Raw genomic sequence first — 15,832 nt, 5'->3', positions numbered from 1 at the left:
TAATAAGAGGTGGAAAATCCGTCTGGACCCAGGGTTTTGGAGGCATTTGTTTGTTCAATAACCGCCAATATCTCTTCCATAGTAATATCCTTCCCCAGTATTTCCCGGTGGGGGGCTGCCAGAGAAGGAAGGGTTAAATCCCTAAAGAAGTCATTCAAGGCCTCAGGAGGTAGAGCACCTTGTTCAGTATACAAAGAGAAATCGTAAGAATGGAAGAGATCCATGATCGTCTGTGGGTTCTGGGTTCGGGTCCCATTGGCTTGTCTAATCTTAGGAAGCACAGTCTGCCGGAGTTTGGGTGTGATTTTTCAAGCCAACATTGTCCCTGGCTTATCCTTCAGTGTGTAGAAGGAGGCCTGGGTCCATCTAACGCTTTTTCCGCTCTAGTAGTTGGACAAAGATTCAGTTCTAGTTGAACAGTGTCAATTTTATCCCTGAGGTCTAGGTCTGGGTTCTGCTTATGCTGGACTAATAGGTCTCATGTATTAGGGATTCTGAATTCCTTTTTAATCGGGCCGCTATTTGAATCAGCCCCTAATCGTGGCCTTCTGGGCCGCCCAGTTATTCATAGGAGAAGTATCTTTAGAATCATTAAGGGTGAAAAACTGCTTGATGTGGTGTTCTATATCAAAGCAGACAAAGGGGTTGCTCAGTAAGGAGTCATTTATTCTCCGTGGGGCTGGACCCCGTGGACTTGTCAAAGTGTCACGCGTGGTCCAGAACAAGGAGTGGTCCAACCAAGTCACTTTTACTATTTTGCTGGCTCGAAAGAGGGACACGGCAGTAGGTATCGTGAAGAAATTATTTATTCTGGAATAAGTGTTATGGACACAGGAGAAGAACGTGTAGTCCTTCCTGGATGTGTTGAGCTCCATCGAGCAGATTATAATAATGTAGCATTTTGGCCAATTTGGACCTGATTTTAGGGTAACGTCCAGTGGAGGGTCTCCTGGTTTTCTCAAAGATAGGATCCAGCGCCACCTTAGAGTCCCCTTCAAATAGCCCAACCCCATTCATAGTCAAAGTCACAGTATGCAATAGCATTAAAAAAAAAAAAGGCAGTTGACCTGTACTAGGGATGTAATAGGCCACAAGAATGACTGGAGAACCCTCTAAACAACCCACTAGGACAAAAAGTATCAACCATCAGGGTCACTAATCTTCTTCTCCAGCTTAGAGAAACCTATCGCTACTCCCCCTGTCTTACCCGGCCCATTAGCTAAGTATAAGTGGGGGTAATATTGATACTGAAAGTTTGAATTCTAATTCAGTGTTAAATGCATTTCCTGAAGGAAAAGAACCCCTGCATGTAAAGATTTGTAATATTGGAAAGCCTTCCGTTGTTTAACTGAGGAGCTCAGTCCCTGGACATTGTCACATATGTAGTTACATAGTTAGTCTGGCTGAAAAAAAGACAAAAGTCCATCCAGTTCAACCATTTTAGAAAAAAAAAAAAGTTATAATCCTATACCCACAGTTGATCCAGAGGATATTGTGAGTGATAAATTTGAAGGGTAGTCTAATTGTGGAATTTGCCATGGTGCACAACTAAGAGGAAGACCCACTTACCAGTATCCTTGTCGGTGGAGCCTGTACCCCTAATTCAATGCTAACCTCTGTACTCCCTGTACCCCTCTTCCACCAGTGCTCACCTCTGCAACCCCCCCAACCATTTTTCATCAATGCTCACCTCAGCAACCCCCTGTACCTCTCTTTTACCAGTGCTCACCTGTGCACCCCTCTTTAACCAGTGCTCGCCTCTGACCCCCCCCCCCCCCCCCCCACTCACACACACCACTTTTTTTTTTTTTCCCCAGTGGTTACTTTTACACCTCCAACCCCTCTCACCACTGCTCCCCAGCTGTTCTGCTCCCCTGTTGTGGCAAGTTTTAAGGGCAGGACTCTGGTTCTTAAACTGCTGACAGACCTGAACAGAAGGAAAGATGAGATATAGCTGGTGGGATTACAGTTGGTGGGTGGGCAAGTAGTGCTAGCGACTCTTGTGTCGATGCTGTACCTGCCCCTTCAGAGGTGCAGTGCACAAATACACAGATTAGATCTTTGTATTTGCCAAGTAGTGCCAGGCATGGCTGCAGCTCAAAGCCTCTTCAAGCCTCTTTGTTCCCAAGCCTTTGTTCCCAATGTGCTTTATGTGATATCTTAACTTTTTACTGTAATTAAAAAGTTAGCCAGGCTACTGAGGAATAATAGGGGAGGAATAAGGCTTGGGGATGAAGAAAATCTAAATGTGCTTTCAGCAGAGTGAAACATTATGTTGGCACTAATAATTCCATGTTTTCTAAGCTGCACCATAAATATTTTCGCCTACAGTGAGCCTTTCACAGACCTGAAATGTGTTTTTTAGTTTAATTTCTACGGGTACCCTTAGAGTTCAGTTATGGCTTTCTAATGGCCTAAGGGTTAGTCTTTAATGACCCACAGAATTTCCTTTAACATAACTTAATATAAAGTAATGTTACTTCCTGCTAAGGCTCAGCCCCAGGCATTTTGGAATTAAAATGAAATGGCTTTATGCAAGTTGGTGCTGCTGTTAATGCTCTATGTGCTAATCTTGGTGCATTGTAGAGGATTTGCAGTAAGGAATCAATCCCAAATCATACTTTTTGTTTGTGGACAGGAGTGCAAAACTGCTAAATGGACACATTTTCAAATCATACAAAGATATGATTTTTGAAAAAAAACAAAGAATAAATGTACTTAAGGTTTTATGCCTGGAATAACATGTTTTTTTTGCATTATGATATGAATTGACTATTAGAAATCTGCATCAGCTACAGGAATCTTGCAGATTCTTCTATTCATGTGTAGTGATACTCCCATAGGAGAGAGCAGTTACGTCCCTGTGGTATTTTCCCGTGGTGTTTCCCTGTAGGCAGGCACACAAAAAACGCATCACTCTTTGGCTCAGCAGTCCAGGGGTGTTCTTTTTGGTGTTTTTATGTCTTGGGGTAACTTGGATGGGGACTGGGGATGACTGGGATGCTCCAAAGAAAAACTATGTACAAGATGAGGACACTTTTGGGGGCCAGTAATGGATTCAGTTTAGTTGAATCAGGCAAAGGCAAAAAGTATTTTCTTTAACCCCTTCATGCCTAAGGGTAAAACAAATCTAAATGCCAAACACAATTTTGCATCATTGACATATATTAGTAAAACCATACATATCATCACAACTACTTTATACATCCAGGTGAATTATACCGCGTTTTTTTTAGGACAAATTGGGCTTTCATTTGGTGGTAAATGGTAATGGATATCTCCTGATTTATTTTTTTTTATTTTTATTATCAAAGGAAAACTGGCCCAAAAAATGTATTTTTTATTTAGCTGTGTGTTTCTTGTTACTACCATAACCTACCACCAAATAACAACCCAAAAGAAATGATCTAGCTCTTGACAATCACAGTGATACCATATATGTGTATGTCATTTGTACCCGTAGTACAGCCCAGAAACAATAGTGCACATTTTTGTTTTTGGCTTTTTTTTTTTTTTTACCTAAAACACAGACATTGACACTAACTGACACTCATACCAATTTTTTTAAAATCCTGACCTTTTTACCTTGACCTTTGACCCTGACCTCGACCCAAACACTAACCCTGGCACTAAACTAGATCAAACCTTGATCTAGGTATTTTTTCTTTATTTTTTTTATATTTATTTATGTATTTGATCTTTTTGTAAAAAAAAAAAACAAAAAACATTTTTTTCTCTCTATGCCAGGAGTTGGAGAGAGACAATATATCTCTCTCCTCCATTCATAGAGAGAGAAAAAAAACAAGGGGGCTGGGCTGTACAGTAACTGATCACTGTGATAGCAAATCAAAGGCTATCACAGCGATCATGTGACCCGTAATTGGGAGTCCCGGGTCTCGATTGCTAGAATGGGACCCGGTGCTCTGTTACACTGCGGTCTTTGTGCTGGGGGTGTGCAGTCCCAGCACAAAGAGAGGTACTTGCTTGTTGTCCTAGAAGGTCCTTAACCCATCAGCAGGACTGGTATGTGCTTCTTTGTGCACTGGTAACAGGATGAGCACTGTCAGAGCCCTACAAAATGGCCTCCAGCAGGCCATTGGTGTGAATGTCTCTGACAAAACAATCAAAAACAGACGTCATGAGGGTGGCCTGAAGGCCTGACGTCCTCTAGTGGGCCCTATGCTCACTGCCCGGCATCATAGAGCTCGATTGGCATTTGCCATTGAACACCAGAATTGTCAGGTCCCCCACTGGTGCCCTGTGCTTTTCACAGATGAGAGCAGGTTCACCCTGAGCACATGTGAAAGGGTCTGGAGAAGCCGTGGAGAATGTTATGATGCCTGTAACTTCAGCATGACCGTTTTGTTGGTGGGTTAGTGATGGTTTGGGGAGCCATATCCATGGAGAGATGCACAGACCTCTACAGGCTAGACAATGGCACCCTGACTGCCATTAGGTATCGGGATGAAATCCTTGGACCCATTGTCAGACCCTACACTGGTGCAGTTTGTCCTGGGTTCCTCCTGGTGCACGACAATTCCTGGCCTCATGTGGCAAGAGTATGCAGGTAGTTCCTGGAGGATGAAGGAATTGATACCATTGAATAGCCCCCATGCTCACCTGACCTAAATTCAATAGAACACCTCTGGGATATCGTGTTTCAGTCCATCCACCGCCGCCAGGTTGCATCTCAGACTGTCCAGGAGCTCAGTGATGCCCTGATCCAGATCTGGGAGGAAATACCCCAGGACACCATCTGTCTTCTCATTAGGAGCAAGCCCCGACGTTGTCAGGCATGCATACAAGCATGTGGGGGCCATACAAACTACTGAGTACTGGTTTGAGTTGCTGCAATGAAATTTCAACAAAATGGACTAGGCTGCTGCATCATTTTTTCACTTTGATTTTTGGGGTATTCGGACGCCTAAAGAACTAAGGGGCCAAGCCCAACCCCACATCATAATCTCCCCTCCACCAAACTTTACACTTGGCACAATGTAGTCAGGCAAGTATCATACTTCTGACAACCACCGAACCAAAACACATTCATCAGATTGCCAGACAGAAGAAGAGTGATTCATCACTCCAGAGAACACGTCTCCACTGCTCTAGAGTTCAGTGGCAGTATGCTTTACACCACTGCATCCGACACTTTGCATTGCACTTGGTGATGTATGGCTTGGATGCAGCTTCTCGGCCATGGAAACCCATTCCATGAAGCTCTTTATGCACTAATGTTGTGCTAATCTGAAGGCCACACGAAGCTTGGAGGTCTTTAGCTAGTGACTCTGAAGACAGTTGGCAACTTCTGTGCACTTCAGCACATGCTGACCCTGTTCTATTCATTTCACTGAGCTCCTGAGAGCGACCCATTCTTTCACAAATGTTTGTAGAAGTAGTCTGCATGCCTAGGTGCTCGATTGTGTACACTTGTGGCCATGGAGGTGATTGGAACACCTGAATCCACTGATTTGGAGGGGTGTCGCAATACTTTTGGCAATATAGCGTGTATTCTACATAATGAGCGATTTTGAAGAACTATCCCTGTGAAGGGCGGCTCTCTAAGAAATCTCAAAACCTAGCATCCTATACACTGAATTATATAAGGATATACAGTCTTAGCTTAAAGTTTATAAATCTTTAATACTTACACATTTTCTACTTTACATAGTACCACACCTAAATATGATAAAATGACCTTAATGGGCACAAAAGCACACATTCACAATTATACAGTAACTAAGTCCAACGGCAAGTATCTTGCCACGAAGAGTCCTTAATTGTTTCAGTAAATGAGTATAGTCTTCCAAAAGAAAACAAAATACTTCTTGCTTACTGTTTGTGCCAAATTTGATAGAGTGGGCAAGAAAATGAGCCATGATAATCTGAAAAAAAATCAGTGTCTTGGCATTTGCATTTTTTATGTGCAAAAATCATGTGTTTCTAACATAGTTTAATGTATCCCCCCAAACATAAAAAAATCCTGCTAGAAAACGGCAGGTAAAGCAGTCCTTTTTATATGAAAGAAAGCATCACCAGGTAGATTAGGAACACTAGTGGATGATGATTGTGTAATTAGGGCCCATTGATACCTTCCTTGGTCCTACTACTCTGTAAAAATGACGACATTGCAGAAATCATTAGAAACCTCAGGCTTTTTGATAAAGACAGAAAGTAAGCTAGTTAAAGTTTGTTTTCATGTTGTCTAATTGGAGTATTTATATTAAATGGGCTACGGTGTGTTAAAAGTGCACGTATTCTTAAGACTGCAGGCAGTGTGTCCTTGGCTTTGGAATATGAACAGATGTCTCTCTCCCACTCAGCATGAGCTAATGATGTTTTTCTCTGTCTTACTAAGGATTGTCAGAAAGTTAATATTGGGGGAGAGGTTTTTATCAGCCTAGCGAGTCTGCCAATGCTAAGTCCTGTGGTGATTCACCAAAGGCCATTTTAATGTCACAGGTTTTTTTGGAAATTGGCACATTAAAGGAGAATTGCAGCCCAAATGCAAAGAAAAAGTGCATCCTTCAAAACAAAAGACAACTTCAATGATATTTGAGTACTTTTTGTTATCTCCATAATATACAGGGTTGGAACCATATGTTCTAAGACATAGCTGCCATCTAAGACCGCAAAATGCCCATTGCTTTCAGAAACCCTTGAAAAAGGGCTCTTTGTGATTTGTAAACTTCACATATATAATCAGCAAGGAGGCCTCTCCACTGTGAAATGGAGGCTGCCATTGTTAACCTCTTGAAAATGTCGGCTGGCTAGTCATTAAGAGATATGACCATCTAAGATCAGAGGGCTGCAAGCAGACTTTCATGTGTAGCAGACTTGGACCTGGCACTGGAGGTGAGGTGGTTTCCATGTGGCAGCAAGCTTTTCTTATATATGTGACTGTCCATAATGCCAATCCAGTGACTGGCTTGCATGTTTTCGGAATCCCTAATATGAAACAAGTATGCAAATAAAAAAGTTAGAAATCTGAATACTTGCTCTGGTCAGTGATTCAAACTGTTGAAGCAGAAGAGTCAGCATGGCCGCAAGGCAATTAGCATTTTTTGAAAGAGAATCCAATGACAGCCTTTGTCAATGGTAGTCAGAAGGGAGAAAAATAAGGCACAGTCAGTTCAGATTCTGAAAAACCAGCCATTTTTGTAAAGTGAAAGATATTTACATTCAGTTGTCTTCTGTTTCTATTTCAGCAGTGTATCATAGTGAATGACAGTCATTCAACAAAATAATGGTTGTTAGTGTGCCCACTGAATACTTTAATTTTTGTTTTCCTGTAAAACAGTCTATTTCTGCCTATCACATCCTTGCAGCAAATCTTTCTAGGTAATGTCACTAAGCCTATGGCCCAACTATGGGCAGTTACATCTTTGTTAATTAAATAACTACATGTGTGCAACCATACAATCAATGTGACAATAATTAGACAATTGTCAACTATTGATGAAATAATCACCAAAATAGCCGTAGGCTTAAATTACAAGTGTATGCCATGGCAAAAATAATAAAAAAAAAAGAATTATTACTTGCACATTTCTCCCACTGAACATGCTAGAAGTACAAAAAATAATAGTTGATGAGCTAGAAGCATAGTATGCTTTCACCTTCCTCTGTGGCATGACAAAACATCTCTGAATTGCTAAACAATTGGTGTCAGCCCTGCCTACTTCATTTTATAATGGATTACAAGGAACATACACTACTCCTCCCCCCCCTCCTCATTTCTATAACTCCTCTTTATGTACAGACAGAACATAGGAAGTTATTAATTCACAAGGTTTCAACAGATATTTTTTGAAACGGTCTAATGGATATAACAAATCACTGTGAATAGTCTATTTAGCAGGCCAAAAGGGATCAAATAGGAATGCTCATTGTTAAGGTTTGCATACACTTTTCATATATTTCACATTCTCAGTCATTCTCAGTTTAAGTGTTCCCATTAACACAGCATACCTAAAAATAAAAATAAATAAATTTTAGTTTAGCTTTATAGTTGTTTGTAGCAGGATTATGCACAGGATTCTATAGGAAGCTTCTTTTGTTCAAAATAACTTTAGGAACTAATTGGTTTAAGAGTGCATTAACATGCAATGTACTACCCCAGGGGCGGACTAACAACTCATGGGGCCCCCGGGCATTAGGGGATCATGGGGCCCCTGTGTCCTTGCCCAAACTCAAAATGCCTATGAAAAAGGTACCAGGGGCATCTCATGGGGCCCCCTACTGGCCCCGGGCCCTCTGGCAGTGCCCGAGTTTCCTAATGGTCAGTCCGCCCCTGTACTACCCATACCTTGGAATGGTTATAGTGGTTCTAAAGCCTGAAGGCTTTTTACCTTAAAGTGGTTCTAAAGGCTCACTGTTTTTTTCCTTCATGCATTCTATGGGTGAAGGTACAAAACCTGTGTGCAGAGGCTTCCCCCAATCCTTACCTAGAAATTAGTCAAGCCCCAAAACTGGTAGTCTTTCATAAAAAGGTGTTGCTGATGGTATCGAAGCATTTATAATATAAATATAAATAAATATTATAAGAGAAGAAAAAAATTGTTTTGCTAAAATCAGGCTGCGTGAAATGACTGCCCATATTTTAGCACCATTACAAGTGTAACATGATATTTTCCAAAATTAAATGGGCACTAATCAAATTAAGGCCCAGAGCAGGCGTTTCCATAGCATTCTCCTTCTTAAAATGCAGCTGCACATTGTAAGCCTGAATTTAATGTGTTTGGCTTATCTGCAAAGTGCTATGCGTTCTGCTAAGTTAATGGACAGGGAGAGAGGAGTGGTGATTAATGAAAGCGATTCTTCCGGAAATAAGATCAGTGTCCTGGCAAAGCACTTCTGTTACCTAGTCATAATCTGGACAAATAATTGTTTGTTTTTTTATATTTTTAATTTCTATTAACAAGTACCTATTGCAACTGGTATTGAGCATAATGCATTTAAAGTGACACTAAATGATATCCTTATTCTCCAAAAATAATCTATACACATCCACCTTTTATCAAGGTCTCGTGAAATTGTTTCTTACTGTTCTTTTCTATCACTTCATCTTCTCCATGAGCTCCCAAACCTCTCCTGTTCCCTCTCACTTCCATTTATTTGGGAGGAGCATGCTAGTTGTGATCATGTGCACTGCTGTGTGCACACTACACAGCCCATAGTTCATTATCCATTGTTCATCTTAATTATGAGCAAGACAAGGTGGCTACATGTCTGGGAGGCCAAAAGGGAGAGGTAGAGGTTATTTACATTTTGGCTAGCAGGCAGGCAGGGTCTGCATTCCCAGGGCAAAGCAGTGATGAGGCCTTACAAACTATTCTGTTTACTGCTTAACCACTTCACCTCTCACATTTCTTCTATGGACCTGTTTGTTTGGCAATGTCTATGTCATTCCATATATTGCTTTTTTAAGGAAAAACAAATCTTTTTTTTTTTTTTCATGATATTGTCTTACAACAATTTATTTTTATTTTTTTAAGGTAAAACACAACAAAACACACTTTTTATTTTTTGCAAATGTTTAAAAATAGTGTTACTGCACTTAAAATGTGCACATTTCATTCTGTAATTTGTCCTGTTTAAATAACACTCAAATTATGATTCGGGTACAAAGCATTGCAAAGTTATTTATAAATGAAATATGTTTTTTTTTCTTCAATTTAGCGTTTTTAAAATGGGACATGTAAATATATGTTAAATGTGTGAACAAGGTTTCTTTAACTGCTATCATCTACTGATCTGAGTTCATCCCTTTGATCTGCAGATGGATGAACAGAAAGATACAAATGTAACAATGTATAATCAGTCTGGAGCAGTGTTGTAAATACTGTCAGGTTGCTTTTTTGACAGCTAGAGTTTCTACTTCTCTGAGCATACTGTAGTGCCTGGGATTAATCACAGCCAATAATTATGGTATACTGGGAAGATGGAGGGGGGTCCTAGAAGCAGGTCAGAGAGACTGGATGTGCTACACATATCCTGTGTACAATGATGACATTCTTTTGGGCATGTGTAGCACACCCAAAAGTTAAATACTGTGTGAAGTCAGTACAATATTTCTTCTTATGTATGCTCACATGTGGATTTTTAAGCTGAAAAGCTAAATGCCGTCTATAAAAGAGTGCTAAATACTTTTCATGAAGCATGTACAACATTCCCTCTTTTTTTTTCTGTGAGATATACACACCTAAATGTGGATGTTTGTGTTTATAAAAGGTTGCATGCTGTGTGTCCTTTTCAAAATGTGATCTACTCCAACTACTTCAATGCTATCTATGGAGTCTGTACAATATTTCCAGCTATTGTGTCAGAAAAACCTGTTTGATATCTGCCTCTGAAATTGTGGCCCTGTATATTTTTAAACTTATTTTTGCATTGGAAATGTCTCCATGCTCGGCTCCCCATGCACCTTGTTTCACTTTGAAAATGGCCAGAATTGATTTGCAAGATTTGCTTTCCCCCATCCCCATTGCCTTTACTGGAGCTAATATTAACCCCTTCACGCCAGTGCCTCCCGACCCTTTAAAGGGTTTCTGACGCCCGGGGGTGGGGTTTAGGATCATGTGACTGCCGTGATTGGCTGTCAAGGCAGTCACATGATCGGAAAGGTCCCGATCACAAGGAGAGATCTGGAACTTTCCGGGGGATGCCGTCACATGTGCTGGGAGTGCACAGGGTGCGCGCTCTCAGCACATATTTGTTTGCTAATATGTACGCAAACATGCAGCCGTGTGGCATCAAGGCCCAGCTGCCAAGAGGCCGCATATTTGCGTACTGTCGGCATGAAGAGGTTAAAGTTCATAATTTCTGAATTTTATCATGGGTTTGATAAATGTCCTGCAAATAGAGCCCAGGTTCACTTGTTTGAGGCATACATGTCACAGCTAGTTGGGATAATTACCTTTTTGAGAACAGTTTGCATCACGAGTGGGGCAAAAGCAAAGTCCTAGCCTTGACAATATATAGTCTTACATATGTGTATCTGTAAATAGAATACATAGAGAGAGAGAGAGAGAGAGAGAGAGAGAGAGAATTACCATATCCAATATGGTAGCTAGGATCAATCACAAAATTCCATGAGATGCAGAGTGAGTGTAAAAGGACCTAAGTCTTTTATAAAATGGCCAAAGCCATATGGTTTGAAGTGTATTCTTCTACCTTCTAACAGGAGAGGCCAAGGTCCTGTGTGCATCACTTTCTAATGTGCTTGACTTTAGAAAGGTATATAGAAAGTAGTAAACAGAAGTGAGTTACAGGAAGCATTTTAAAGTAGTTTTAAAAGCAAAAGTATTTTTTACCTTAATGCATTATCTGCATTAAGGTAAAAAAAAACTTTCAATAGCCCTCAGCACACCCTCTTAAAAACTTAACTAGTCCATTGTTGATCCAGTGCTGTCCTGCCTGCCGCAGCTCTTCTCCCCTCCTCTTCTCACAGGCTTTGCTGATGGCAGTGGGATCCATTGGCTCCTGCTGCTGTCAATTAAATCATATAAGAAGGGAGCGGGGGGGGGCCTAGCTGTGCTGTGTGTGTCTGGATTGGGAGCATGCCTGCACAAGTGTCCCCTTAGCAAGCTGCTTACTATGGGTGCACTCGAGAGAACAGGAAAAGTGGGGAACACTGGCAGGGGACCCCAGAAAAGGGTTTTCATGGCTGCTCTGTGCAAAACCATTGCCCAGAGCAGTTAGGTATATCACATTTTTCATTTTAGAAACATGTAGGTTTAGAACACTTTTCTGACCTTTTATAGATGCTTTCAGGGCTGCTTATCTCTTCCAAATAACACGTCACCACACGGATGGGTGGTTGCATGCCTACAGCTATGGTGTCTGTCAGCCTGTCATTAATTTGTACTGGCTGCTGGCTGTGGATGAACTCAAGCACTTGTGAGTCCTGACCACACAAATATGTTGGTTCTTGGTGGTGTATGGCCCTCCCTCTATGGTCATGTGAATGAGGCCTTAAAAGGTATCATATATATGCTGAAATGCCCTTTTCGCTTGGCATATACACTATATTGCCAAAAGTATTGGGACACCCCTCCAAATCATTGGATTCAGGTGTGCCAATCATCTCCATAGCCACAGGTGTATAAAATCAAGCACCTAGGCATGCAGAGTGCTTCTACAAACATTTGTGAACGAATGGGTCGCTCTCAGGAGCTCAGTGAATTCAAGTGTGGTACCATAATAGGCTGTCACCTGTGCAATAAGTCCATCCGTAAAATCTCCTTGCTACTAAATATTTAATGGTCAACTGTTAGTGGTATTATAACAAACTGGAAGCAATTGGGAACAACAGCAACTCAGCCATGAAGTGGTAGGCCATGTAAAATGACAGAGCGGGGTCAGCACATGCTGAAGCTCACAGTGCACAGAAGTCACCAACTGTCTGCAGAGTCAGTAGCTAAAGACCTCCAAACTTTGTGTGGCCTTCCGATTAGCACAACAGTGCATAGAGAGCTTCATGGAATGGGTCTCCATGGCCAAGCAGCTGCATCCAAGCCTTACATCACTAAGTGCAATGCAAAGCGTCGGATGCAGTGGTGTAAAGCATGTCGCCACTGGACTCTGAAGCAGTGGAAACATGTTCTCTGGAGTGATGAATCATGTTCTCTGTCCAATGGACGGGTTGGGTTTGGCAGTTGCCAGAACAGTACTTGCCTGACTGCATTGTGCCAAGTGTAAAGTTTGGTGGAAGGGGTTATGGTGTGTGGTTGTTTTTCAAGGGTTGTGTTTGGCCCTTCAGTTCTAGTGAAAAAAATTCTTAAGGCACCAGCATACCAGGACAATTTCATGCTCCCAACTGCCCTAAAAAAGTATTCATATCACTTGAAATTTTCCACATTTTGTCATGTTACAACCAAAAACCTAAATTTATTTTATTGCGAATTTATGTGATAGACCAACACAAAGTGGCACATAATTGTGAAGTGGAAGGAAAATGATTAAATGGTTTCCAAATTTTTTTTACAAATCTGTGAAAAGTGTGGTGTGCATTTGTGTTCAGCCCCCCTGAGTCAATACTTTGTAGAACCACCTTTTACTGCAAATACAGCTGTAAGTCTTTTTGGGGATGTCTCTACCAGCTTTGCACATCTAGAGAGTAAAACTTTTGCCCATTTTGCAAAATAGCTCAAGCTCTGTCAGATTGGATGGAGAGCGTCTGAGAACAGCAATATGCAAGTCTTGCCACAGATTCTCAATAGGATTTAGGTCTGGACTTTGACTCGACCATTCTAACACATGAATATACTTTGATCTACACGATTCCATTGTAGCTCTGGCTGTATATTTATGGTCGTTGTCCTGCTGGAAGGTGAACCTCCACTCCAGTCTCAAGTCTTTTGCAAACTTTAACAGGTTTTCTTCTAAGATTGCCTTGTATTTGGCTCCATCCATCTTCCCATCAACTCTGACCAGCTTCCCTGTTCCTGCTGAAGAAAAGCATCCCCACAACATGATGCTGCCACCACCATGTTTCACGGTGGGGATGGTGTGTTCAGGGTGATGTACAGTGTTTAGTTTTCCGCCACACATAGCGTTTTGCTTTTAGGCCAAAAAGTTCAATTTTGGTTTCATCTGACCAGCACACCTTCATGATGCTGTTTGTTCACTAATGTCCTCTAACAAACCTCTGAGGGCTTCACAGAACAGCTGTATTTATACTGAAATTAAATTACACACAGGTGGACTCTATTTACTAATTAGATGACTTCTGAAGGCATTTGGTTCCACTAGAGCAGGGGTCTCCAAACCTTTTAAACAAAGGGCCAGTTTACTGCCCTTCAGGATTCGGGGGGGGACTGATCAGTGTGAGTAGAAAATGTCTTGGCATAGTTAAGAGTAAACACTGCCCCATCATTGGGTTTAACACGAGGAATAATGTCCCATTGTTGGTTTTAGCAGGAGGAATTGTGCCCTATGGTTTGTATCAATGGGAGGAATAGTGCCTCATCGACAATGTCCGTGGGAGGAGTAGTGCCCCATCATTGGTCTTAGCAGGAGGAATAGTGGCCCATTGTTGGTGTTAGTGGGCGGAATAGTGTCCCATTAATGGTGTCAGTAGGAGGAACGGTGCTCATCACTGGTGTCAGTTGAAGGAATTGTGCCCCATGGATGGTATCATATGGAGAAATAGTGCCTCATCGACAATGTCAGTGGGAGGAGTAGTGCCCCATCATTGGTCTTGGCAGGAGGAATAGTGGCCCATTGTTGGCATTAGTGGAAGGAATAGTATCCCATTATTGGTGTCAGTAGGAGGAATGGTGCCTCATCACTGGTATTCGTTGAAGGAATTGTGCCCCATGGTTGGTGTCAATGGGAGGAATAGTGCCTCATCGACAATGTCAGTGGGAGGAGTAGTGCCCCATCATTGGTCTTAGCAGGAGGAATAGTGGCCCATTGTTGATGGGAGGAATAGTGTCCCATTAATTGTGTCAGTAGGAGGAATGGTGCCTCATCACTGGTATTCGTTGAAGGAATTGTGCCCCATGGTTGGTGTCAATGGGAGGAATAGTGCCTCATCGACAATGTCAGTGGGAGGAGTAGTGCCTCATCATTGGTCTTAGCAGGAGGAATAGTGGCCCATTGTTGGCATTAGTGCAAATAGTGGTCCATTAATGGTGTCAGTAAGAGGAATAGTACCTCATTGCTGGTGTCAATTGGAGAAATAGTGTCTCAAGGGCTGGCTAGGGTCAAGCAAAGGGCTGTAGTTTGGAGACCACTGCACTAGATTTTAGTTAGGGGTATCAGAGCAAAGCGGGGCTGAAAAGAAATGCACGCCACACTATTCAGATATTTATTTGTAAAAAAATGTAAAAACCATTTATTATTTTTCTTCCACTTCACAATTATGTGTCACTTTGTGTTGGTCTATCACATAAAATCTCAAAACAAAACATTTACGTTTTTGGTTGTAACATGACAAAATGTGGAAAATTTCAAGAGGTTGAAATACTTTTTTCAAGGTGCTGTATATAGGTTAAATTAGTTCTACATCAGAAGTATTGTAAATAAATAAATCTATTTTAAAAAAAATGCCAGTGCAACTCTTTGTAGATTTTTGCCCCCTTATGGCACTGCATGATGACATTCAGGGGTGTGTTTGCCTGTATGTCAGGAACTGATTGCAGCCACCCAGTGCAGGGAGTGAGATGATGGTGTAACCTTAGAAAGAGCTGGATCCCTGGCAGAAGGATGATATATGTGTTGGTAGGTGGAGCATCCCTACCCCAGTCCCTCCTCATCCCTGCATCCACACTCGGTCGCCTCTGCACTGCAGATTTCCTCGACAAAAGCCAGCTTGGACCGATCCACCGATGCCATTCCACCTGTTTTGCTGCTGATCGTGTTCCTTGCAGAGGAGAGAGGAGATCGGTGCCAGTCCCTGGTGTTCTCCCTGCTCCCAGTTCACACACACTGATGTATTTGCGTCATTGATGGGAAGCAGCCGCCGGTGAGGAGCACACACAGATCAGCAGCTGTCATCGTGCCTGGAGCCGGGGATCGGGACTCCTCGATGAGACAAGAGAGGCTGAGCTGCAGCTTGAGGAGAGGGGGACGATGCTTGAAGAGGCAGAACGCCGGAGGAGGAGGAGTGGGGAACATCCTGAGCAATGTGCTGAAGAAGAGGAACTGCATCTCCAGGACCGCACCGCGCCTGCTCTGCACCCTGGAGCCAGGTGAATGGGCAGCATCCATCACACCTCCTCCGGGGCTAGGGGTCCCCTAAGGTCAGGCGCGGAGGAGAGGTGGATCGGAGGGCGATCTGGATCTGGCTGTGTGTTGTAGGAAGACTTAGTAATCTTGGCTTAAC

General features: G+C 42.2%; 1 protein-coding gene across 4 annotated transcripts in view; it reads left to right on the top strand.

Annotated features, from left to right (window-relative positions):
- The window catches only part of TBC1D30 (TBC1 domain family member 30), a 96,732-nt gene that overhangs the window by 42,678 nt on the left and 38,222 nt on the right, over positions 1-15,832 (top strand). The window contains exon 1 of one of the 4 annotated variants that reach the window (XM_089674156.1): positions 15,208-15,698. The exons of 2 other annotated variants lie outside the window; for them this stretch is intronic. In XM_089674156.1, the coding sequence (XP_089530282.1) occupies positions 15,536-15,698 (163 nt within the window). In that variant the 5' untranslated portion in view covers positions 15,208-15,535. Of the gene's footprint in view, positions 1-15,207; positions 15,699-15,832 lie in introns of those variants that run through there. One more of the 4 variants, XM_089674157.1, reaches the window with a different exon arrangement.

Source organism: Staurois parvus, unplaced genomic scaffold, assembly GCF_062004578.1.
Source record: "Staurois parvus isolate SC_StPar_1 unplaced genomic scaffold, SC_StPar_1.0 ptg000147l, whole genome shotgun sequence".
NCBI lineage: Eukaryota > Metazoa > Chordata > Amphibia > Anura > Ranidae > Staurois > Staurois parvus.
The sequence above is the reverse complement of the archived record's forward strand: the minus strand, read 5'-3'. Positions and strand labels throughout refer to the sequence as shown.